Raw genomic sequence first — 25,219 nt, forward strand, 5'->3', positions numbered from 1 at the left:
GCACTGCACATTGATGCCTCACCCATTCACACACACACACACACACACACACACACTGATATCAGCATGCTGCCATGTAAGATGCTCAGTTGCATATTAGGAGCAGTTTGGGGATTAAAGACCTTGTTCAAGGGCGCCTTATTGAGTTGCCTGTCTGACAGGGAATCAAACTGCAGATTCTCTTGTGACAGGCCCGCAGTTCTAACCTATAAGCCGTCATCTCCCCAAGTAGTACCACAGAAGACATGTAATGAGGCAGACACTCCCAAATGTAAATGTTTTCTTTATAAACTCTGTGACTTTGTGTGCAGTTGCACAACCATGTAACAAATTAACGTGACAAATGAACAGTAAGAGATTGTGTGAAGTCACATTACCGTACATGCACGTCATTTAGGGCCTTATCTTGATGATCTATAGAGCATGGTCAAAATAGTGCAAGTGCATTTTAGGCATGTCCAACTCCACTTTGCTATTTACATGGTGTGTAATTTCAGCACAAAGTAAGATACAGAGCAGTTGTATTTACTCACGATCATTCTATCATTCTGTTTACGAGCTGTTGGATTTTCACCAGGATTTTTTAACAGCATGAGCACGAGGCTGCCATACATCAGGCTGGGGGTTTGAGGTCCATCCAGGGGTAGCCACCCTGTAAGGTGCCCATGAGGTTTTAGGCTATTGGAGAGGTCTGGCTGGTAAGAACCCTAGCCATGTGCGCTGACCCTGGTTCTTGTTTTGATGGCAAACTCAGGAGGTGACAGAATTGAGAGGTTTTCTGGCTGGGAAGGTGAACGTGGACACAAGCAAGTGATATACAGCTGCATCAGTCTTTCTTTTTAACCTTAAAAAATAAAGTGCGGGGCTTTTCTTCTGTTTGTTTCTGTGCCCCCCACCCCGCACTTCAGGTTTGTGGTTTGTGCAGACCCAGAGGAGAAGAAACTTGGAAACAACATCTCAAAACGGTTTCATTTATTTCTCTGAGACAAGTGAGGTCTTTATGAAACCAAAATGAGACTGTGGTTTATTTCTCCTGTCTCTGTTTTGTCTCAAGAAGAGAAAGATGCATAACATTAGCCTCCTTTTAAGTTTTAAAACAGATCTCAGCTGTACAATCGTGCTCAAAGACAAAATAGTAAAGTGAGGCTCAAGTGAGAATCTCACTTTTGTCTCTTGTGCCGTTGACAAGCAAATTTTTGAGCGGTATAATTTTCCTCTGGGGAAGCTGGTTTATCTACAGCGCAACACTGCGTGTTTGTCCTTGGAGTTCTGGTCATCTGATGATTGTTTAAGAAGTCCCACTTCACATATTTGACACAGGGATTTATTTTTGTTGTTATTATTTTTCAAATAATGTTACTCCATTTTTGCCTCTGTATTTTATATTCAAGCGTGTTACGATTGTGTTTATTAGGCCATAAAAATTATTTAGAAAATGTGATGGGGTTAAAATAAAGTGTTTTACAGTGTATATGGTATTTTCCCAGATTTGCTCTTGTTTTGACTCATTTCATCATGCAGAACTTATGGTAAACCACAAGCCAACCATGCTAAAGCAGAAAATGTTCTTATTTTGATTAGATTCTCAAGCTATGGTCATACTAAGAAATATTTCATGAATGAGACCTTGTTTGCACCACTTAGACATTTTATTCTTCCTAGTTCCTAGTTGCTACTCTGTCTTGCCTGTCATGCCTCCTTTCCTTTTTTCCTCTCAAACCCCATGTGAAACGTTATTAGAAAGTCATTTTCGGTAATCTACCATATTTTCTGTGTTCATCCAGACAGAGCCTCCCAGCCAATGGCATGTCTACATCCAGAAAGAGCTGTGGAGGATCCAAGACGTGATGGAGGTCCTCAGCAAACACAAATCTCAGAGAAATGCTGTTGACGGTGTGAATTCCTGTGGGACAAAGCCCGTGTTCAACAAGCACAAAAACGAGGTTAGTCACCAATAACGGATAAAAAACAAAGCAATAACAGTTCACTTGGTAAAACAATTCTGTTTTCACAGACATACTGCAGCTGTGTAACAAAAAAGGTTACTTTTAGTTGCGTTGCAGCGTGAAGCTACGGCATCATGCACATGGCAGTAGATGAGCAGGCGTGTCGGCCGCTTTATAACAGCATGTGGCAGTCTCTCTCTCTGGACACGCAGCTGGCTTACCCCCCATGGAGCAAAACTCTTCTGCAGCAGATGGCTGTTGCCCCGAGCTGACATAGTGGCAGCACGTGGCACCTTCCCTCATGTCCTGTCATGTATGTTTCCCAGGAAGTGGACTCTGTACCCCCGCGGCCACCCCTACCCGAGTCCTATGACCCCAACTCCCCCACTGTGCCACCTCATGCCGGTGTGCGCCCGTCATCACTTCACAGGCCAGAGGACAGGAAGACCAATCACAGGAACGGAACACACTGTGTAAGCTTGTTGACCTCCGCGATGGCCTCAGCTTCATCATCATCATGTCATTGCCTTCTGTGGTGCTTTTCATTTTTATTTTGACAGACATCTCATGTCTTTTTGAGTTGTTTTTTGTTTGATATGTCTCATCTGTTTTAAGTTATTTGGCTAGTCTCACCCACATATGTTTGTTTTTATTGGGCTGATCTTTCAAGATGTTGCAAAGTGCTCCTGTTCCATATGTTTGATATTTGTTTTTATTTCTTTTATTGTCTTTGGTTGCAAATGTGTTTAGATGTTCAGGTTGAAAGGCTCTATCTTGTACTCTGTGCAAAGCACCACAAAAGGGTCAGAACATATGAAGAGTTCACATGCAAAACCCAGTAAGTCCTTTTTTTTCAAATGGAGAAAAATGCAATTGAAAATAGAGATTTAAAGGAAACCATATGCGGAAATGCACAGACTTTCATCAATAACATGAAAACAGTTTGTTCAAATTCTTTCATATTTTGCACACTGATGGTCCCCTTGACAGCCAAGTACATGTTGGTATCAACTAAAAATTTATGGTTTTGGAGATACTGGGTTTTGCATCTGAACTCTTCATATGAAATCATCAAATTTACAAAGAAGCTGTTGCCACACACAGACAAAAATTAACATTGATCTTGCAGTCTAATACACATATGAAAACAAGTATGTAGAAAAAAATGATCAGTATCTAAGTTCTTGAGATATAGGTAATTAAAATTTTTCACATTTTTCAAATTTTGTGAAAATCTGCATTTTTTTTCCCATTTGAAACCTATTTCTTAGTGAATAGGCACCTCAACATGTTTCACAGGATTGCAAATACTTGATAACTTGCAAGAAAACTTGATCACAATCCCTTTAGGGTGAGGTAGGTATTCACTTAGAAAGAGGTTTATAGGCCACACATCCATCTATCTATCTATCTATCTATCTATCTATCTATCTATCTATCTATCTATATATATATATATATATATATATATATATATATATATATATATATATATACACAGACCTGAGGGTGGGCCAATAAAATGTTACAACTTTTTAATTTGTACAATTGGAGAGTGTACTACAACAACCTACAGACCATTGAGGCCCTGAAGACCAACATCTGTCAGGAAATTCGGAGAATCCCTCTTGAGATGTCTGGCAATGTCATCACAAACTTCAATGTGCATGTTGCAGCTGTAATCCAAAGAAGAGGAGCATGGATTGTCATAAATTATTGAACTATGTGGAAAACAAGAGACAAAGTGGGAAACCTTTGATATCAAATGTTAATTTGATGCTTCTGTTACAAGTCTGTAAATAAAATTTTGGAATAAGTTCTCATTTCAAAAACTTATGTACGATCAAAAAGTGGTAACATTTTATTGGCCCACCCCGTGTGTGTGTGTGTGTGTGTATATCTGAAATTTTGATCTTAGGTGCAATTCCACTGTGAGAGACATAATCTAAAAACAAATCCGGAAATCACAATGTATGATTTTTTAATTATTTATTTGTATGTTACTGCTGCAGATAAGTATTTGAACACCTACCAACCAGCAAAAATTCTGGCTCACACAGACCTGTTAATTTTTCCTTAAGAACCCCTCTTATTCTGCACTCTTTACCTGTATTGATTGCACCTGTTTGAACTTGTTGTATAAAAGACACCTGTTCACACACTCAAACAATCACACTCCAACCTGTCCACCATAGCCAAGACCAAAGAGCTGTCTAAGGACACCAGGGACAAAACTGTAGACCTGCACAAGGCTGGGATGGACTACAGGACAACATGCAAGCAGCTTGGTAGAAGACAACAACTGTTATGATTATTTATTAGAAAGTGGAAGAAACACAAGATGACTGTCAATCTCCCTCGGTCTGGGATCTTGCGTGGAATCCCCCCCCCCCCCATCTTTGTGGGGTAAGGATGATTCTGAGAAAGCTCAGAACTACACAGGAGGACCTGGTCAATGACCTGAAGAAAGCTGGGACCACAGTCACAAAGATTACATTAGTAACACATGATGCTGTCATGGTTTAAAATCCTGCAAGGCAGCAAGGTCCCCCTGCTCAAGCCAGCACATGTCCAGGCCCGTTTGAAGTTCACCAGTGACCATCTGGATGATCCAGAGGAGGCATGGGAGAAGGTCATGTGGTCAGATGAGACCAGAATAGAGCTTTTTGGAATCCGCTCCACTTACCATGTTTAGAGGATGAGAACAACCCAAGAAAACCATCCCAACCGTGAAGCATGGGGGTGGAAACATCATACTATGGGGGTGCTCTTCTGCAAAGGGGACAGGACGACTGCACCGTATTGAAGGGAGGATGGATGGGGTTATGTCTTCTGAGATTTTGGCAAACAACCTCCTTCCCTCAGTAAGAGCATTGAAGATGGGTCATGGCTGGGTCTTCCAGCATGACAGTGACCCCAAACACACAGCCAGGGCAACTAAGGAGGGGCTCCATAAGAAGCATTTCAAGGTCCTGGAGTGGCCTGGCCAGTCTCCAGACATGAACTCAATAGAAAATCTTTGGAGGGAGCTGAAACTCCATACCTGAAAGATTTGGAGATCTGTATGGAGGAGTGGACCAAAATCCCTGCTACAGTGTGTGTTAACCTGGTGAAAAACTACAGGAAACATTTGACCTCTGTAATTGCAAACAAAGGCTACTGTACCAAATATTAACATTGATTTTCACAGATGCTGAAATACTTATTTGCAGCAGTAACATACAAATAAATTATTAAAAAATCATACATTGTGATTTCTGGATTTTTTTTTTTTTTTTTAAGATTATGTCTCTCACAGTGGACATGCACCTAAGATGAAAATTTCAGACCCCTCCATGATTTCTAAGTGGGAGAACTTGCAAAATCGCAGGGTGTTCAAATACTTATTTTCCTCACTGTATGTTATATGACATCTTCAGAGATAACTGACACAAAACCGATCAGTCCCTGGTGTCCTTAGACAGGTCTTTGGTCTTGGCTATGGTGGACAGGTTGGAGTGTGATTGTTTGAGTGTGTGAACAGGTGTCTTTTATACAGATAAGTTCAAACAGGTGCAATCAATACAGGTAAAGAGTGCAGAATAAGAGGGCTTCTTAAAGAAAAATGAACAGGTCTGTGTGAGTCAGAATTCTTGCTGGTTGTTAGGTGTTAAAATACTTATTTGCAGCAGTAACATACAAATAAATAATTAAAAAATCATACATTGTGATTTCCGGATTTTTTTTTTTTAGATTATGTCTCTCACAGTGGAATTGCACCCAAGATGAAAATTTCAGACCCCTCCATGATTTCTAAGTGGGAGAACTTGCAAAATCGCAGGGTGTTCAAATACTTATTTTCCTCACTATATATATGTATATGCTAATTTTCATTAATTGCAAAATATGAATTATTACTGTAACCAGAAGAGATGCAGAACTTTTTTTAAACTGGAAATCATTGTAAATTATAGTTAAGCAACACCCCTTTGATTAATTCCTATGTTCTGACTCAAATGTTTTTGCTGGTTTTCAACCAACACACACCCAGCTCGCACATTCTATAAATGGCTATCGCACTTGTATTCACTGGTGTGCACATTGGTGTGTTGCTTTGGTGATGGAGCAGTAAACAATTTTTTTTCAGGTATGTTTATGGCACAGTATTAAGATATACCTCACATAGGTGTGTTCACCATGTGTACTCTGCTTGTACACATAATAAAATTGAATTGAAACCAACAATTAATAGAAATAAAATTAAACACAACTGAAAATACAAAATTTAAATACAATACTTGACCTTACCATTGTTTCACCCCAGGAGCTTTTGTGGTTGTGATCCACTTGCATGCTTTGATGTTTGGACGCTAATTTGTTAACAGCAAATCTCACACATGAGTCAGTTGCCTGAATAGTAATGCACCATGTTCGAGTCCACTCTGCCCTTCAAGACAATGGCAGATGAGTCTGATTGGTTGACTTCATGTTACGCCCAAAAGACCTGGGACTAAGCAAGTAAGCGCAACCTTTGCGCCCTGCATATATCACATTGGAGTTGAACACGGCTCAAATGCAGTTGCGCTTGGCACATTGGACAATGAGCTACACATTGTCAAGATAGGGCCCTATGCCACCCATGTCCATTTGTGTTTAATGAAAATAGCATGTTTACAGATGAGTTTTCCTCTGATCTGTAACCATTTATTAGTATTTACCTGTTGTGTTTGTCCAATCTACAAAAACAACAGTCCTCTTTAAAACAAAGTAATTTTTTTGTAAATCTGAAATGAAATTGTCAGAGAAAATGTCACTTTAAACTGTGTATTAATATTTCAGTATGGAAATGTCAGTGTAAACCTGAAACATTTTTATGTGTGCAGAACTTTATTATCTGTCTCGTCTGCAGGGGCCAGACTACAGGCTGTACAAGAGTGAGCCAGAGCTCACCACCGTAGCCGAAGTGGATGAGAACAACGGGGAGGACAGATCTGAACACACCACAGAGAAAGAAATGTCAGGGAACAAAGGTCTGATATTGATAGTTTCTGATTATTATGTGTGCTGGTTGTGTAGTTGGTACAATAAAATCATTGAACAGATGTTCTCTGGAAACACTTATCTGAAAAACTTATTAAAAGAAAAATAAAAGAAACGAATTGCCGGAATGAGTTGTATTACTCATGTACCGGTAACTTGGCACTACCACTTATCAATTATTTCCGGATTTAGTAGACAAACTGTGTATGAATAAAAGTTAATTGAAATCCATTTTATTTGCATAGCAAACAGAAAAGGTCACACTGTGATCACATTTTTTGGAGATTAATCTCAAGAAATATTCTAGTATTGTAACGTTTTATATATATATACCCTTACCAAAAATAGTACTGATAAGTATATAAAAAGTAAACTGGAAGTATACTTGAAACATACTTGCATGTACTACTTTTTGGTAAGGGTATGTATATATATATATATATACACAACCCCTGGCAAAAATCATGGAATCACCGGCCTCAGAGGATGTTCATTCAGTTGTTTAATTTTGTAGAAAAAAAGCAGATCACAGACATGACACAAAACTAAAGTCATTTCAAATGGCAACTTTCTGGCTTTAAGAAACACTACAAGAAATCAAGAAAAAAAGATTGTGGCAGTCAGTAACGGTTACTTTTTTAGACCAAGCAGAGGAAAAAAATATGGAATCACTCAATTCTGAGGAAAAAATTATGGAATTATGGAATATGCATCAAATCAGATCTGCTCATTGACATTGACCCTATGCCATGACATTGACCCTATGTGTCTTTTTGCAAGGAATGTTTTTGCAGTTTTTGCTCTATGGCAAGATGCATTATCATCTTGAAAAATGATTTCATCATCCCCAAACATCCTTTCAGTTGTCCAAAATATCAACATAAACTTGTGCATTTATTGATGATGTAATGACAGCCATCCCCCCAGACATGCAGCCCCATATCATCAATGACTGTGGAAATTTACATGTTCTCTTCAGGCAGTCATCTTTATAAATCTCATTGGAAAGGCACCAAACAAAAGTTCCAGCATCATCACCTTGCCCAATGCAGATTCGAGATTCATCACTGAATATGACTTTCATCCAGTCATCCACAGTCCACGATTGCTTTTCCTTAGCCCATTGTAACCTTGTTTTTTTCTGTTTAGGTGTTAATGATGCCTTTCGTTTAGCTTTTCTGTATGTAAATCCCATTTCCTTTAGGCGGTTTCTTACAGTTCGGTCACAGACGTTGACTCCAGTTTCCTCCCATTCGTTCCTCATTTGTTTTGTTGTACATTTTTCGATTTTTGAGACATATTGCTTTAAGTTTTCTGTCTTGACGCTTTGATGTCTTCCTTGGTCTACCAGTATGTTTGCCTTTAACAACCTTCCCATGTTGTTTGTATTTGGTCCAGAGTTTAGACACAGCTGACTGTGAACAACCAACATCTTTTGCAACATTGCGTGATGATTTACTCTCTTTTAAGAGTTTGATAATCCTCTCCTTTGTTTCAATTGACATCTCTCGTGTTGGAGCCATGATTCATGTCAGTCCACTTGGTGCAACAGCTCTCCAAGGTGTGTTCACTCCTTTTTAGATGCAGACTAACGAGCAGATCTGATATGATGCAGGTGTTAGTTTTGGGGATGAAAATTTACAGGGTGATTCCATAATTTTTTCCTCAGAATTGAGTGAGTCTAAAAAAGTAACCGTTACTGACTGCCACAATCTTTTTTTCTTGATTTCTTATAGTGTTTCTTAAAGCCAGAAAGTTGCCATTTGAAATGACTTTAGTTTTGTGTCATGTCTGTGATCTGCTTTTTTTCTACAAAATTAAACAACTGAATGAACATCCTCCGAGGCCGGTGATTCCATAATTTTTGCCAGGGGTTGTATATATATATATATATATATATATATATACACACACACTAGCTGGGGTACCTGGCGCTGCCCGGGTTAACCTGTTTTAGACATAAGCCAAATGCCAATCATTTTAATCAAAACAATTGCCCAACATTTGTTTTTGTAATGTTGATGTTTTATAAATATAATAGTTAATGGGCTAAAGTTTAAAGATGTGGACTCCCCAAACTAAGTGGAAATACTTGGTTAGAAGACAAACACATTTGAAGTCCTTCATGCAGTCTTTGTTTGGCAATCAAATTTATAACAAAACTACACACAAAAGGTAGGTAACAGTAAATGTAAATATCAGTATATCACATATACAGGGCTGGAAATTTGAATCTGCCTGGTCATACCCACAGCCTCAGCCTAAAGCCCCGTTTACACATAGACGGTAAGAGCTCCCGGAAGCGTCCCGGAAGAGTTTTTGGCCGTCTTAAGGATCAAACGCCGTTGTCAACGCCGGTACTAGGGGGCGTGGCTTAGTTCCGGTTTTACCGGAATCGTCGAAAAAATTATTCAACATGTCGAATAATTCCGGGAGCGCTCCCGGAGAATTCGCGTGACGACAGAGACAACGCGAACAACAGCGTTTGATACTTTTTAATCGCCGTGTCATCCTGCTCCTTCCTATAGTGCCGCAGTTTACACCGCCGTAATTGGCGGCCGGCGTTGTATCCCTAACCAACCGCGTGTAAAACGGCAATAAAGCCCACATCGACGTCCTCAAAGGCGTTTTAACCGGTGACAGAGGCAGACAAAATGGCGGCGCTAGCGGACAGTATGTCGTTCTAAACACCACCTCCCAGTTAACGGCGTTCCAAACGGCCGATAGGCGGCGGTCAATATAAAAACGCTAGCGCGCTGCATGCAGACCTTTCACTCGCGGCCAGCTCCAGATATTTTTGCAGAGAAGCACCAGTATGCTTCCTAAAAGTAAATTGGCAGCGGCAAGGACTTACCAAGAGGTCTGGTTCAGAAGCAGAGGAGAGCCCTGTAGTGGAGACGAGCAACACGTTGAGGAGGGAAAAAGGAAGGAGAATAAAAGGCTGAGAGATGAGCTCCCTCCCCCTGCATTGACAGCTGCTTCAGCCTATTATACTCTGGGGGCGGTGCCTATATGCAAAAGTTCCTGGAGTAACGCAGGATTTGCCTGGATAAATCCAGCGGTACACAGGGCATTATCGGCAGCAGCAGAACACCGCCGTTCTCACGTGCGTCTTAACCTGCAATTGTAAAGGATAGAACTGGATATTAACCCCCGTTGCCTGACGTGTGCCGGATGCTACGGCATCAAAACGCCGCTTTATTCGGTGGATTTAGCGGCGTTTTATCCGTGCATTTGCGGCTAGTATGGCGCTCAAAACGCCAGCGAAATGCTCCGCCCCTTTCCACCGTGAAAACAGCCGGAACTACCGCGAACTTCGGTCTATGTACTGCCCGCCGACAAAACCGTCTATGTGTAACCTGGGCTTAAGCATGTTGTTTTGCTGAGTGTGCTGTGGCTGTGCTGTGGCGAGTGTGCTGTAGAATGGGATTAAATAAACAGAGATGGCCAACATATATACAGGGCTGGAAATTTGAATCTGCCTGGTCATACCCACAGCCGGCTATTTTGGGGGTAATTTTCAGTTCAACTTATAAAAAAGGATATCAATTTGTTCCCCATGTCATGATACTTAATATATTTAGTTTTTAGGGATACATATTATAGTTTGGGAGTTTATCACACATGGTACAACACTGTATGGTCATGAAAATCATCAAACCCGAAATTAGCTTTCGCTAAATTTAGTTCTGCTAACTTTCAGTCTGCTACCATTTTTTTGATGGCATAGTGAGTAAAACTTAATGGTCAAAAACATCTGTAAACCCTACAGTCAAACATATTGGTTCCTGTCATGCGTTTTGCAACAGCCAAGCTATTGAGATGATGCAGGTGGCTGCAAAAAAGAAGTCCTTTACTTTAAACATACAACAGAGACAGTTGCAGAAGAGATCAAACGCAAAGCACTTTTCACTCACGGTCACAACATACGTCTTCACCAAACTAATTACACTCCTTGAACTATAAAAACACAGCAAATCTATAACACTAACAACACTGCTAAACTAACATGTACTACAATAATAATAAAAAAAACAAACCCCAAACTCCCATAATGCATTGCAGCAGCGATCGAGAGTGTGTCTGCTTTAAAGACAGCATATACATGCAAATGTTTACTTTTTTAAGTGAGAAGACACTTATTTATGGAGTTAAATGTGTCTCATTTATACCTGCAAATGCACATTTGGTCACATGTTGGTCACTATTCACACTCCCATCCAGTAGATGGCAGTGTTCTATACATTTTGATGGGGGGGGGGGGTGATGATGAGAGGAGACATTTCCCATAATGCCTTTTGGCGCGTGTGTCGGTTAATGCTCAAACCATCAGAAGTAATGCATTACTTTAAAAGATTGTGTGCGATATTTTACCTTTGAAAAGTGAAAATTACCTTACGTTTGATCTCCCCTGCCACCTTTGTGTGTGTGAAAAGTAAGTGAGACTTTTTTTTTTCTTGCAGCAGCAGGCAGGATGCATAAAGACAAAAGCTCTGGCTGTTTGTTTTGAGTTTGTGATCACCTTTGAATTTACCCAGCACCCCCTGCAGTGCTTAAACTCGAAACTGGCTTATCAGTAGCTGACAGTGTGCTGAGTCAATACGTAAGTTAGCTGTTAGCTGTAACTTCCGCTAAATTTTTTTTTTAGCGGTTTATCTGTTTTTATAAAAGTTAACTTTTCAGTTAATGGATTTGTGGTTATTGAAGCTAACTTTTTGGTTAGCTGTGCTCACCACTCTACACACACATATATACGGATGACCAGCCAGGTCCGCTCACTCCTCAGGGCCCGCGACGCTGCCTTCAGGTCAGGTGACAGAGCTCTGTATAGTGCTGCCAGAGATGACCTGAAGAGAGGAGTAAAAAGAGCAAAGGCGGACCACAGGATGCAGATAGAGCCCCATCTGTCTAGCAACAACGCACGGAGGGTGTGACAGGGAATACATGACATCACAAACTTCCGGGGTTGTGATGCTCCAACAGCGGACCTGAGTGCACCACTGGCAGAGGAGCTAAATGGCTTCTTTGCTCGGTTCGGATCTTCCCAGCTGCACTCACCTGCTCCTGCCCTCCCCCCGCCCCCACCTGGTCCCCGCACCACTCCACTCACTGTAAAAGAGCATGATGTCAGGTGAGTGCTCCTCGCAGTGAACCGCAGGAAAGCTGCTGGCCCAGACGGAGTACCTGGCAAGGTGCTCAGAGCGTGTGCCAACCAGCTCGCCCCCACCTTCACCAGGATCTTCAACCTCTCCCTGGACCAAGCAGTCATCCCGTCCTGCTTGAAAACCTCCACCATAATCCTGGTGCTGAAGAAGTCTCCCATCACCAGCCTGAATGATTACTTCCTGGTGGCCTTCACTCCGGTAATCATGAAGTGCTTTGAGAGACTGGTTCTTCAGCACATCAAGGACCACCTCCCCCCAGACCTCGACCCTCACCAGTTTGCATACAGGGAAAACAGATCCACAGAGGACGCCATCGCCGTAGCTCTCCACTCTGCTCTAAACCGCCTGGAGCAGCCGCAGAGCTACGTCCGAATGCTCTTTGTGGATTATAGTTCTGCCTTCAACACAATAATCCTGGACAGACTCACCACAAAACTGGACACTCTCGGCTTCCACCCTCTCACATGTGCCTGAATTAAAGACTTTCTTTCCAACCGTCTCCAGACTGTGAGACTCGGCCCCCACCTCTCCTCCACCCGCACACTGAGCATCGGCTCTCCACAGGGCTTGTGCTGAGCCCCCTCCTCTACTGCCTCTACACCTACAACTGCAGTCCGGCCCACAAGAGCAACCTTATCATCAAGTTTGCAGAAGATACTACAGTTGTCGGTCTCATCTCCAGAGGTGATGAGGCTGCCTACAGAGAGGAGATCCGGCAGCTGGCAGCCTGGTGCTCAGAGAACAAGCTCGCTGTGAACACTAGGAAGACCAGAGAGATCATCATTGACTTCAGGAAACACTGCACCGACCCTGCCCCCCTTCTCATCAACGGCGAGCGTGTGGAAAGGGTCCACACCTTCAGGTATCTTGCCGTTCTCATCTCAGACTGCATCTCCTGGTCCAACATCTCCTCTATCCTCAAGAAGGCTCAACAGCGGCTACACTTCTGAGAGTCCTCAGGAAGTATAACCTCAACATCCATTGAGAGCCTGCTGACATACTGCATCACAGTATGGTTTGGCAGCTCCACCGCTGCTGACAGGGAGAGAATGCAGAGGGTTGTTAAGGCAGCACAGAAGATCATTGGCTGCCCTCTCCCCTCCCTTTTGGACATTTACACCTCCCGCTGCCTCAGCAGAGCCAAAGCGATCTCCAAAGACTGCTTTCACCCTGGCTCTGCCCTGTTTGACCTGATGCCCTCAGGGAGGCGCTACAGGCTCACAAGGACAAAAACAAACAGACTGAAAAACAGTTTCTTCCCCAAAGCCATAACCACATTGAACTCTAGCATGCACTGATCCTCCTCGTGCAATCCTAACCATGTGCAATAACCCAATCACCCATAGACAATATACATTTCTGTGCAATATATTTATATCCTAGCCACACCTTGCACTAGTGTCAATTGTATATATATTTTTCCTTACATTGTTGAATTTTTCTTTATATCTTGTTTTTGATACATACTCTTGCACTATTTTTATCTCTTTTTTTTTGCACTATTTTTATTTTTATTCTATTTTATTGCACTGCAATTGGATGGCCCTAATCTTGTTGTACCAATGTATAATGACAATAAAAGGCATTCTGATTCTGATTATATATATATATATATATATATATATACACAAACACACACACATATACAGTGGTGGGCACAGCTAACCAAAAAGTTAGCTTCGATAACCATTAATCCGATAACTGAAAAGTTTGCTTTTATGATGCTAAACCGATAAACTGCTAAAAAAATGTATCTTTATTACAGATAACCGGTAACTTTTAGTATTGATTCGGACACGGCCACATCAGAATACACTGTCAGCTTCTGATAAACCAGTTTCACTTTAAGCACTCAAGTGGTTGCTGGGTAAATTCAAGGATCACAAACATACAAGAGCGCACAAAAAATGAATGAATAAAAAAATAAAACCCTAACGACTGTCATCATCTTTCAAAAGCAGTATAACACATTATTAGAAGTCACAGTTTATCTTGGTATTATATACACAGTCATTTACGAACTAAAAAGCTGCTGCTTTTTTCCACACGCTTTTAACCCTGCGGCTTAAACAACCAAAATACGTCCATTAATGCATTGGTTGGCAGAGTAAAATACACATAGTAAATATAAATTCTTACCTGTTAGTTTCAGTGGGATTCATCTGAAAATATAATCTTCCTGAGATTATCCAAAACGGTCTAAAAGGTGAAGAAACGTCCCAGTCTGTACACAGCTGCACCGTGAGAGCTCCTCTCTCCCACCGAGTCTTGGCGATAGCATCAGCCACAAAGAAATAAAATAAAATAATGTTAAAATTAGTAAGTTTTTTTTGTGTCGAGCAGACAATAGCACTTCTTCTTCTTCTTCTTCTTCTTTCGGATCCAGTGGTGGACGGCATCACTGTAAGGTGCATTTACCACCACCTACCAGGCTGGTGAGTGATCGCTGAGATTTTACAAAACCTTAACTCCTGTCAGCCACAGTCATTTGTTTAGATGTGATGAAGTAATCCAGTGTCCTTTAGATATTTAAATAAATCTTTATTAATCTTTTTTTGCATGATGCATGACAAGGGACGGAAACACTGTAACATCCACAGTGAACCTGAACTGCACTACCCACAATGCTCCCTGCATCGACCGGCCAATCACGTTTTGTGCTTAATGATGATGTCATCAGCAAGCAACAGCCAGTCTGCCATAAATACGGACTAAAATGTTTGATTTTAGGATTTACAAATGTTTTTGACCATTAAACTTTGCTCACTTTACCAGAAAAAAAAATGTTATTGGGCTGAAAGTTATCGGAACTAAATTTATCGGAAGATAATTGGTGTGATGATGGTTTTAAACCTTATCTGAAAAGCTAATCCGTGAGCAAAACATTAGCTTCGATAATTATCTGCTGTCTGATTAGCTGAACTGTGCCCACCACTGTGTGTGTGTGTGTGTGTGTGTTTATGTATGTACGAGGTCTGTTACAAAAGTATCCGACCTTATTATTTTTTTCAAAAACCATATGGATTTGAATCACGTGTGATTGCGTCAGCCAAGCTTGAACCCTCGTGCGCATGCGTGAGTTTTTTCATGCCTGTCGGTTGCTTCATTCATCTGTGAGCAGGCTTTGAGTGAAGTGTGGTCTACCCCTCTCATCTATTTTTTTATTGCGAATAAATGTCTGAACGATTTGGATCTTTGCTGCATCAATTTTTTTTCCAGAAACTGTGAGAGACCTCCAGGTGGACACCGTTCGAAAAATTAATATGGCTTTCAGGGACGATTTTATGGGGATTAAACAGATTACGGGGTGTTACTGCCCCTTTAAGGACGGCCCACAACTGCTGAGAGCGCAGCGCGCTCCCAGCGCCGATGGACAGGCTGACACCCCGCACAAACAACCAGATCATTTCCAATGTGAAATCTTTGTTGATCCGGGACCTCGTCTGACTTTCACAAAAAGGCAGAAGATGTGGACATCAGCACTTATTCCGGCACATTCCACCGTTACAGGAGTTTTTTTTTTTCATGGAAAAAGAAGCCGAGGGACGCGCCACCGTGCCGCTCTTGACGTGGCACAAAACCACCTTGGTGTTGGTCTCTCAGGACGGCTTTCAGGTGGCTTTCAGACGGATACCGGTTGCTTTTCTGTCGTGTGAATATCCGAGAAATTGAGCTTGAGCTGAACAAGGCCCAACATGTCCCGTGAGGCTTCATCATGGCGTTTCTTTGCGCCGAGCGGCTGCACCACGGCGCGCCGAACTCCTCCGCACGTCTGTCTTAATGTGCCGGAAAAAGTGCTGATGTCCACGTCTTTTCACAATTCCTGTGCTAGTCAGAGGACATACCGGATCAAGACAGTGTCCAGTTTAGAAATGAACGGCACATTTCACTGTTACAGGAGTTTTTGTCATGGAAAGAGGAACAAAGGCGGAGGAATTCCGCGCGTCGCAGCGGAGCTGCATGGCGAAAAGAAATGCCGTGATGAAGCCTCACAGAACATGTTCTGGCATGTCCAGCTCATGCACAATCACAATCAGATATTCACACGACTGGAAAGCAACCGGAATCCGTCTGAAATCCACCTTTAAGCCGTCCTGTGAGACCAACACCGAGGTGGTTTGTCCCGCGTAATGAACGGCTCCGTGGCGCGTCCCTCGGCTTCTTTTTCCATGAAAAAAAACTCCTGTAACGGTGGAATGTGCCGATAAAGTGCTGATGTCCACATCTTCTACCTTTTTGTGAAAGTCAGACGAGGTCCCGGATCAACAAAGCTTTCACGTTGGAAATGATCTGGTTGTTTGTGCGGGGTGTCAGCCTGTCTATCGGCGCTGGGAACGCGCTGCACTTTCAGCAGTTGTGGGCTGTCCTTAAAGGGGCAGTAACACCCCGTAATCTGTTTAATCCCTATAAAATTGTCCCTGAAAGCCATATTAATTTTTCGAACGGTGTCCACCTGTAGGTCTCTTACAGTTTCTGGAAAAAAATTGATGCAGCAAAGATTCAAATCATTCAGACATTTATTTGCAATAAAAAATAGACGAGAGGGGTGGACCACACCTCACTCAAAGCCTGCTCACAGGCGAATGAAGCAACCGACAGGCATGAAAAAACTCACGCATGCGCACGAGGGTTCAAGCTTGTCTGACGCAATCACACGTGATTCAAATCCATATGGTTTTTGAAAAAAATAATAAGGTCGGATACTTTTCTAACAGACCTCGTATGTATGTGTGTGTGTGTGTGTATGTATATATATATATATATATATATATATATATATATATATATATATATATATATATATAAATTATAAAATAAAATAAATATTTTTATTTAAATAAATAAATAAATTATATATATATATATATATATAATTTATTTATTTTTTAAGCTGTAGGCTGTAATTATCCAAGGCAGCACAGTGGCCATAGCTTAGCACTGTTGCCTCATCGCAAGAAGGTCATGGGGTTCAATTCCCAGCTGAGGCCTTTCTGTGTGGAGATTGCATGTTCTCCCTGTGTTTGCGTGGGTTTTCTCAGAGTGCTCTGGCTTCTTCCCACATCCAAAAACATGCAGGTTAGGTGGATTGCAAACTTTAAATTGTCTGTAGTGTGCGTGCGGGTGTGAATGTGTTTGTCTGTCTATATGTGGCCCTGTGACAGACTGGTGTCCTGTCCAGGGTATACCTTGCCTCACCCCCTATGACTGCTAGAATATGCTCCAGCCTCCATGACACCCCCCCGACCCTAAAATGGAGTAAGCGGGTATTGATAATGGATGGATGTAATTATCTAAACTTAAATTAAAAGATGCTTTTAACATTTTAGTTCATATGTAATGTCTGGAATATATAAAATTTTCCACTGTCTGAAATAACGGATTACTTTTTCACAATATTCTAACTTTTTTAGATGTGCATGTACTTCACGTGTAGATGTTAATATGTTTTAAATTCACACAATGGGAAGAATAGTCTGAAGCATGTGCCATCTTGGCAACAACTCAGAACAGAACACAAAATAAAATACAAAAAATGATTTATTCATTAAGGATTTTCTATCATAATACATGTTTATTTCACTGTCCTGGCTGTGAAGCAAATGTAGGGAGCCAGTTTTAATGTGTACAACAAATTAATTTTGTTTTTGGGGGACCAGGTGGTGGACTGACCTCTTGTTTTTGGCTGTGCAGGTATGTCCTATCCAGTGGGCATTGTCCCACCACGGACCAAGTCCCCAATACCTGAGTCTTCCTCCATACCTTCATATGTTACCCTGCGGAAAGGCAAGAAACTCGACCCCAGAACAGTGAGTCCCACTCTATGGGTTATTGGGACTTTTTATAGTAACGCATTATTTTTAGCAAATATTTGAATATTTTGGAATGGTAAAGAGTTATGTTTGCCTCGTGTGTGGATCACATCAAATTAACCGTACATTTTGCAAAAGGTAAATTTCTAAGGCAGAAAAATAGTTTCACCGGTCAGATTATTAAAAAAAAATGTGATTACAAAGTGTGTTTTGCTCTGCTTTTCCTCAGCCGTTACTCTTTTCCTTTACCAGTGATTACAGCGCACATTGCGAATAACAGCGGGCAGCAGAGTGCTCGCCGCTCCTTGATGTTCTTGAAATGTTGAAGCTTTTATTCCCCCTTAAAGATTTGTTTAGCTCATCAAGCTATTGGCTGCCAGAGGTTACTCATTACATGGACAGGATGTGAGTCCTACTCAGGCCAGGTTGTCATGAAAAAAAAAGAAAAAGTCAAACTATCTTTATATACTTTAAAGCCTCAAATGTGATCAGTTTCTTTCTTTTTCTTTTTTTTTTAAAGCTAACCATGTTGTTAGAGCTCCAGAGTGCAGGGAGTGGCCTGCTTTTTGTCAGCATTTATGATGTCTGAATTTAAATGACAGACATACAGTATAAATGAAGAGACAGGCACATGCACACAGTCTTGTCTGCAGACACCGTGTGGCCTGTGGCTGTCAGAGCACGACCTCCCTGTAGAATTCAGCTTTGGCCTTTAGAAAGCAGCCTTGTGAACAATCTGAGCAGTGAGCAGTCCTCTGGCTCTGAACTGACTCCAGATCTGTCCCCTCTGGTGTGACACACACCTAAGAGTGAACAACTTCTCAGTTCATTTCACATCATCATCCTCTCTGCCGCTCAGGCATGAACAGGCCCTCTGTCTGTGTGTGTGTGTGTGTGTGTGTGTGTGTGTGTGTGTGTGTGTGTGTGTGTGTGTGTGTGTGTGTGTGTGTGTGTGTGTGTGTGTGTGTGTGTGTGTGTGTGTGTGTGTGTGTGTGTGTGTGTGCCAGCAGGAGCATGTGAGCGCACAGCAGCCAGCCTGTCTGTTTCCATGTGGGGTCTGCGCTTACATGCTCATTTGAGTTTGGAAAATAAACACCGAGGACCTATTCCTCCATCATGATGGTGGTTGGGTTCATTTGTCAGCTTGACTGTATTTTAAGAGAGTCAATGTATTTCCACAACATGGAGTTTGAGCTGGAAACGGCGAGAAAAATGTAATTCTGCTTTATTGTGTCCAGAAAGATTTTCCGTTAATTCTCATAGTCCCTGCGTGTGATCCGCCTATATCTGCCAGCCAACAAACACACAGCTACACAGCCCCAGCTGCCTTAAAAAGTGGCTGCACGAATGTATCAGTAGGTCCTTCAACTTACTTCACGGCTGTTGTAAATGTAACGCAAATGTAATTGCCGTTCTCACCTGTTTGCATCGTCATCACAGTGACGACCAACCAGACTTGTGCAGCTGCCATAATAGTTCTGCATGAGTTTTAGGCCACAGTGTAGATTTTCTCATTCCTCCTTCAGGACTTGAAACCTCACTGGACCTCCTTCATCAAAAAGAAAGAAGACAGCACCTGTACCTCCTCGTTGGTCCATCTGTCGCCTCTGCTATCATTCTGTTTTGGCTGTTCTGCTCTTACTCTTGTTTCGCTAGTCTGGATTGGCGCTGTTATTGTCTTCTTCTCTTGCATGGGTCAGCAGTGTTGCCAGAGTAACTTTGAAAAGTTACTGTGTTAAAAGAAACTTACTTCATTAGCAGCTGTGGACAACTTGTCAGCAGCTGCTGAATGTAACTAATGAAGTAACTAGTAATCTGACTTGGTTGTTTTTAAGATTGAGTAATCAGCAAAGTAACTAATCAGCAAAGTAACTGTTAGTTACTTTGCTGATTAGTTACTTTGCTGATTACGCAATCTTAAGAGTAACCAAGTTAGATTACTGGTTACCTTCTTAGTTACAAGATGTCGGCAGCTGCTAGCAAAGTAACTGCATAAAGCTGCTAATGAAGTAACTGTATAAAGTAACGGTATAAAGGAACGAAAAAAATAACTAAAGAAGTAACTTTTCAAAGTAACTGTCAACACTGGCTCAGTGATCAATCAGCATCAAGCTCTGCACAATGTTTTTTCATGGTGTCAATGAAAGCAAACAGCATCCTGGTCTCTTAGGGTTTAGGATGCAGACCGTGGAAATGTATGAGCTTATGTACAAACCGCTGCTCCTCTGTCTCACGGTCCTTCTCACCACTCTCCATTGTTCTATTAAAGAAAAAGGCCAAGAAAAACACTACTTGTAAGTGCAGTGTGAAGAAATTCAAAATGTGAATTGTTACACCTTTTGTGTAAGGTTTAAGTTGATAAAATCCCCAAACGCGCTTTTACGGTCTTGTGTGTTGTTGTTGTTGTCCTCTCTGGCTAACAGGAGCGTCCGCGCAGTGCAATGGAGCAGCAGCTGTGCGCTGTGGAGAGCAGCCGGCCCCGAATGAGCGTAGAGGAGCAGCTGGAGAGAATCCGCCGCCACCAGCAGGGGTCCCTCAGGGAGAAGAAGAAAGGCCTCAGCATCCTGGGTAGCAGCCAGGACAACACACCCTCCCGAAGCCCGTCATTTACGAAAGAAAACCATTTCCGCACCAAGCAGGTGTGTAGATGTACTTCATGTATTAATCAAACTGTATAAGATTCAGGCCTTAAAATGGAATCCTGTGTGACATGTGCAACTCTCCTCTGTAGTCCCAAATGAGACGCAGAGATGAAGTAATGAGCAGCGACATTCAGGAGTTGGAAACTTCTCTCAGGCAACAGGAAGTTGTGAGGGAGCAGGAGACGCCGGCCGAAGAGATCGCCCGTCTGAAAGAAGCCTCACAGACAGACGACTTCAACATGGATCGAGAGGTAAGACTGAGCAATGTTTTTTTACCAACAAAATGACATGGGTGATGGATTTCATTCTTACTTTAATTCTTAAGTATTAAGTAGAATAAATTCAAAAACTGAAAGATTTTTTTTTGTCAGTAATATTTTGACTGATGTGCATCTTGGTGAAAATGTTGAACTTGTGGAGATATTCACTTATCTCGGCGGAGCCTCTGCTTTTGGGGTTGGTAAGGTTTGACCGTACCCATGCGAAGCACCTTGAGGCAACTTATGTTGTGTTTTGGTGTGATATAAATAAATTTAATTGAAATTTTAAGGTCGGGAGATGCATAGGAAGAACTTATGTAGTACTGAAGTCTGTGGACAAAGGTGTTTGCCAGTAGTAATTAGTTTGTGGGAGAAAGAAGGTCCAAGTCTTTAGGGTCCTGGTACTTCCTGTCTTACTGTGTGGTTGTGAGACTTCGATGCCAACCGATGACTGAAGGCAACGATTGGATGACATCAGTACTAGGTCTCTTCAGGTGATGCTTGGGTACCACAGGAAGGATTGTGTGTCAGAAGAACAGTTACATAACTCAGATGAGGAGTACATTTGCATTGGCCACGTCTTTTTGGCCCTTAGGGAGTCTTCGCAGGGGATCAATAAAATTCTATGTAATCTAATCTTGTCTTTCTCTGTGTATGATCCAGCATGCAACTGTCTCGATGATGATGGCCCGAGGGCTGGAAAAGGCCAGGGGGACGCCTATGTTTGACCTTTCAGCAACACATAGATGGTAACTTTCAAGATGAGGGGGTGGATCAGTTGTCTGTCTGGGTGGTTGCCATCCAGCCAAGGCAAGACCTGACCTGTTTGTGGGCGCTTAGTAAGACACTTGGCTGCTCGCCACAGCATATCTAAGTTGCATCTGCATGTTGAATTGGCCCAAGTTTTACACCAGATGTCCTTCCTGACGCAACTCCACATTACATGGAGAAATGTGGCAGGGGTGGAGTTTGAACTGGGAACCTTCCGCACTGAAACCAAGCCTACTAACCACTGTGGGCACTTATTTCTTTCAAATGTGTTTCGGAATATTGCCAGATTTACAGGCTTTGTCTTTTCTGTTTTTTACTAAGTGTAACATTTGTTTGAGTATAATGTGTTTAAAAATAAAAAAATGTCTATCAATCTTACAGTCTAGTGCTCTGTCACTTCTTTAGCTTTCTGTGCCTGAGAAAGTCCTAATTCCTGAGCGTTACATGGAGACCGACCCTGAGGAGGTACTGAGTCCGGAAGAGGAAGCTGATAAGCAGAAGAAGGTTGATCGCATCAAAGCCCTAATAGCCAAAAACAGGTAAAGACATCCAAAGCAGTTTGTCTACCCAAATAAATAGGGATGACCCAAAACCATGTTTGCCTGTGGATGAATACTATTTACAAATAACACTAATACTCCTATTGCACAGAGCGTCGTTCCTTCCCCTTTCATCCCGAAAAACAAATTGGGGCACGTTTTGAAACATCACAGTAACTTTTTGATCCAACTTTTGTCAGTTTTGAACAAACTATGTATACGCAGGAGTTACGGCCATCATCAGCACCAGTTTTGCAATAGACCTTATCAGAGTTCAGCGCGCGCAGGGGTTGATGGGATGCCAGTGTTACAAACAAACCCACATGCTTCACTCGCTTCGGCAAAACAGTTCAATATCGCTCATGAGCGCACGCTCTTCAAGGACGTTTTGCATCTAAATCACACCAATTTGACAACAAAACGATATTCAGAAGCTTTTCTGGTAGGAAATGAAAAAGTGTGCAAGTGAAAAACTTCTTCAGGCAAGTAAAACTGGTCACCAGCCTGCACGAAAACAGGCGCATGAAAAAGCTTTATGTCACTGTAGTGGAGGAGGGATCAACAAGCAGTAAAACAGGTAGAAAAATCATTAAGAAATAAGCTTTATTATCACACACCTGCTTTAACTCATAGCCAAGTTGAAGTGTTGGCTTTGGGTGCAGTTCTGTGGGCTTCCCATCAGTGAAGTGTACACTGCAGACACGAGAATTCTTGTTGGGTGTCCAGTTCTTTACATAGCCAGAACACCCAGCTGCTTTCTGTTCACTAACTTTGTCCATTCTGCTCTCCTGGCTGGCTCAGTTGGGAATGGGAATAGCTGAAATGGCCTTGGGCAATCACAATCCCCAGATGCAAACCTGCAGTTGTGTAGTCCACACACTCTCTGCTTCCATCTCTCAATAGATTATGTGCTATTCCCACAGTCTTTCACTGCACATATCCTGCCCATCTTGCCTCTACTACCAGTTGAACATCTGCTGCTGGTCTGGGAGCTGTGTATCACTGAAGTCCAAGTGTTGAGAGAGAAATAAGCATGAATTGCTGATGAAAACAAAGCCTGATGCAACAGAAAGCAGTGCCTTACGTGTGTGTACATGGGTTTGTTTGTAACGATAGCGGAAGTGGATTCCTGACATGCGCACTCGTAACTACAATATGGTCTATTGGGGTGAAAATTTTGAGCTGCTCAAAAATTTCTTCCCAATTAGCCAAACCAGCATCATTACGTGATCACTTTTAGGTGTTTGTAGTCTTAACAGTTTCAGTCATGTTCAAACATCTTTAAACAGGGTAGATCTACTGAGTACAGATTGAAACATGGTTGATTGTGCTCCATTGGGGTAAAAATGTGAAGGAAAAGCAGTTGCGGTTCTGGCTGAGAACGTAGCCGGGGGCAGCTTTACTTTAGTTTTCGAGCCGATTGCCAGGTATGCGCTTTATAAGCCATACACTTTTTCTGTATCATGAGGGATTGTAATAGAACAGTGCCTTGTGGAATAGCGATATAACAGAGGACTGGCCATCACTGAGTATGAATGCTAAGTGACTGAGTGTACTTCTGTAAATTATAAGTACCATAAAATATAGTGACATTGAAGAGTTTATTATTTCATGTACTTTCTGAAGGACATCAAATTTACTTTTCACCTGTTTCTGTCATAAACATGCACACAGGAAAAAAAGGGACGTTATCTGTGTCGAGTAGAGTTCCAGTGTATATTTTCTGCATCAGAAAAGTGCTTCGCAATGGCTGCTGCTGAGCTTTGCCTCATTGTTTTGATACCGTGGTTGTCAGTAGTTATTTTAGACAAAAATCTCAGCAGCACAGTGACGGCACGAGTCACACTTTTAAAGCTAACTCCTCCAACGAGTCACAGCACTGAGCAAATTTTTTGTCACCCCTCACTAAAACACCTTGTCTTCTTTGAGCTATTTTCACTGCCAGTTTTGCAGAGCAAGGATTGACTGTCATCTTTATTTTAAAATTTTCTCCAAACTCATGACTTTTTTTCTCCAGCCTTCCATAGTTGAGTTTGTGTAAGTAACTCCAGTACAATTACATAAGACAGTATATGAGCCAAATATTCAAAACTACTATCCACATCGGTGCATTGAGTTAAGTAAATATCAGTCTGTAATTTAAGCAACTTGCCTGTTCCCGACTCCGCTCACGTTTTTTGCTGATTGCCACCCATCTTGATATGTGGATGACAGTTAACCCCAGAATTTCCTGAAAAAGTGTTTTGTTAAGGTCACGTCCATAAATTTTTGATTTTCCCCTCTGTCGACCAAATATGGCACACATATGTAGGTGGGTTCTGGAATTGCCCAAGCAAGATCAAATTTACCAAAGTGCAGTCATTGGGACAAAAGTCAACATTTATGTTTTTGAAACCAGTTTCTGCCAAACTTCACACACATACTGTTTGGAGGTGGGTTTCAGAATTCCCCAGCAAGGTCAGATTGGCCAAGGATCAGTCATGTCTGCTTGTCTGTTTGTGTTCTGACTCGTCCCAGGTACTTTTACTGATTTCTACCAAAGTTGATATGTCTGTGAAATTTGACCCCTGAAATTTCCCTTAAAGAATTAAAGTTGGCAAAGGTTAAGCTCAAGCTGCTTTTTAACCCGATTTGGACCAGGCTTGGGTGCCCTGCCAAGGTGCGCCAGAGTGGTCAATCGTTTGTGTCAAGGTCATATGTCAGATTGCTGTAGCCATTACTGTCATCATGCCCACAAGTACTATTACCCAGTTTAAATATATCTTGAATAGAAGCCCAAGTAACACTTTTTGTACAGCATATTTCTTTACTCAGTAAGTCAAAAGTCTGTTTGCACAGAACGGTCATCTTTGCGTGTGACCAGTGGTACTTCCCAGAGGAGGATGTGTGACATTTGTTCTTGACAGTGGGGGAACTGCATGATGAATTTAGGTTTGAATCATAGCAGCTAGAAGTAAAGATGGACCTATCTGAGAATTTCACAGTTCAATCACCTTATGCAAACCTAAACGTTTGGTATTACATAGCATAGCACATCTCCTTGGACACATTATTTCATTGTTGAACC

The 25,219-nt window shown here is 41.9% G+C and overlaps 1 protein-coding gene and 1 long non-coding RNA gene across 13 annotated transcripts in view; one reads left to right on the forward strand and one right to left on the reverse strand.

Moving 5' to 3' along the window:
* Window positions 1-25,219, forward strand: part of LOC117515633 (pleckstrin homology domain-containing family A member 5-like) — a 366,809-nt gene that overhangs the window by 326,942 nt on the left and 14,648 nt on the right. For 9 of the 12 annotated variants that reach the window (XM_034176275.1, XM_034176273.1, XM_034176274.1 and 6 more), the window contains 7 exons: window positions 1,785-1,943; window positions 2,273-2,419; window positions 6,835-6,955; window positions 17,822-17,937; window positions 20,364-20,579; window positions 20,672-20,833; window positions 22,019-22,152. In XM_034176275.1, coding sequence (XP_034032166.1) covers window positions 1,785-1,943; window positions 2,273-2,419; window positions 6,835-6,955; window positions 17,822-17,937; window positions 20,364-20,579; window positions 20,672-20,833; window positions 22,019-22,152 — 1,055 coding nt within the window. The remainder of the gene's footprint in view (window positions 1-1,784; window positions 1,944-2,272; window positions 2,420-6,834; window positions 6,956-17,821; window positions 17,938-20,363; window positions 20,580-20,671; window positions 20,834-22,018; window positions 22,153-25,219) is intronic. The other 3 variants (XM_034176281.1, XM_034176279.1, XM_034176283.1) reach the window with 1 other exon arrangement.
* Window positions 3,193-5,947, reverse strand: LOC117515637. The gene is made up of 2 exons (XR_004562199.1): window positions 5,878-5,947; window positions 3,193-3,353 (listed from the first exon to the last, which is right to left on the reverse strand). It is a non-coding gene; the product is annotated as an uncharacterized LOC117515637 (long non-coding RNA).

Source organism: Thalassophryne amazonica, chromosome 8, assembly GCF_902500255.1.
Source record: "Thalassophryne amazonica chromosome 8, fThaAma1.1, whole genome shotgun sequence".
Lineage (NCBI taxonomy): Eukaryota > Metazoa > Chordata > Actinopteri > Batrachoidiformes > Batrachoididae > Thalassophryne > Thalassophryne amazonica.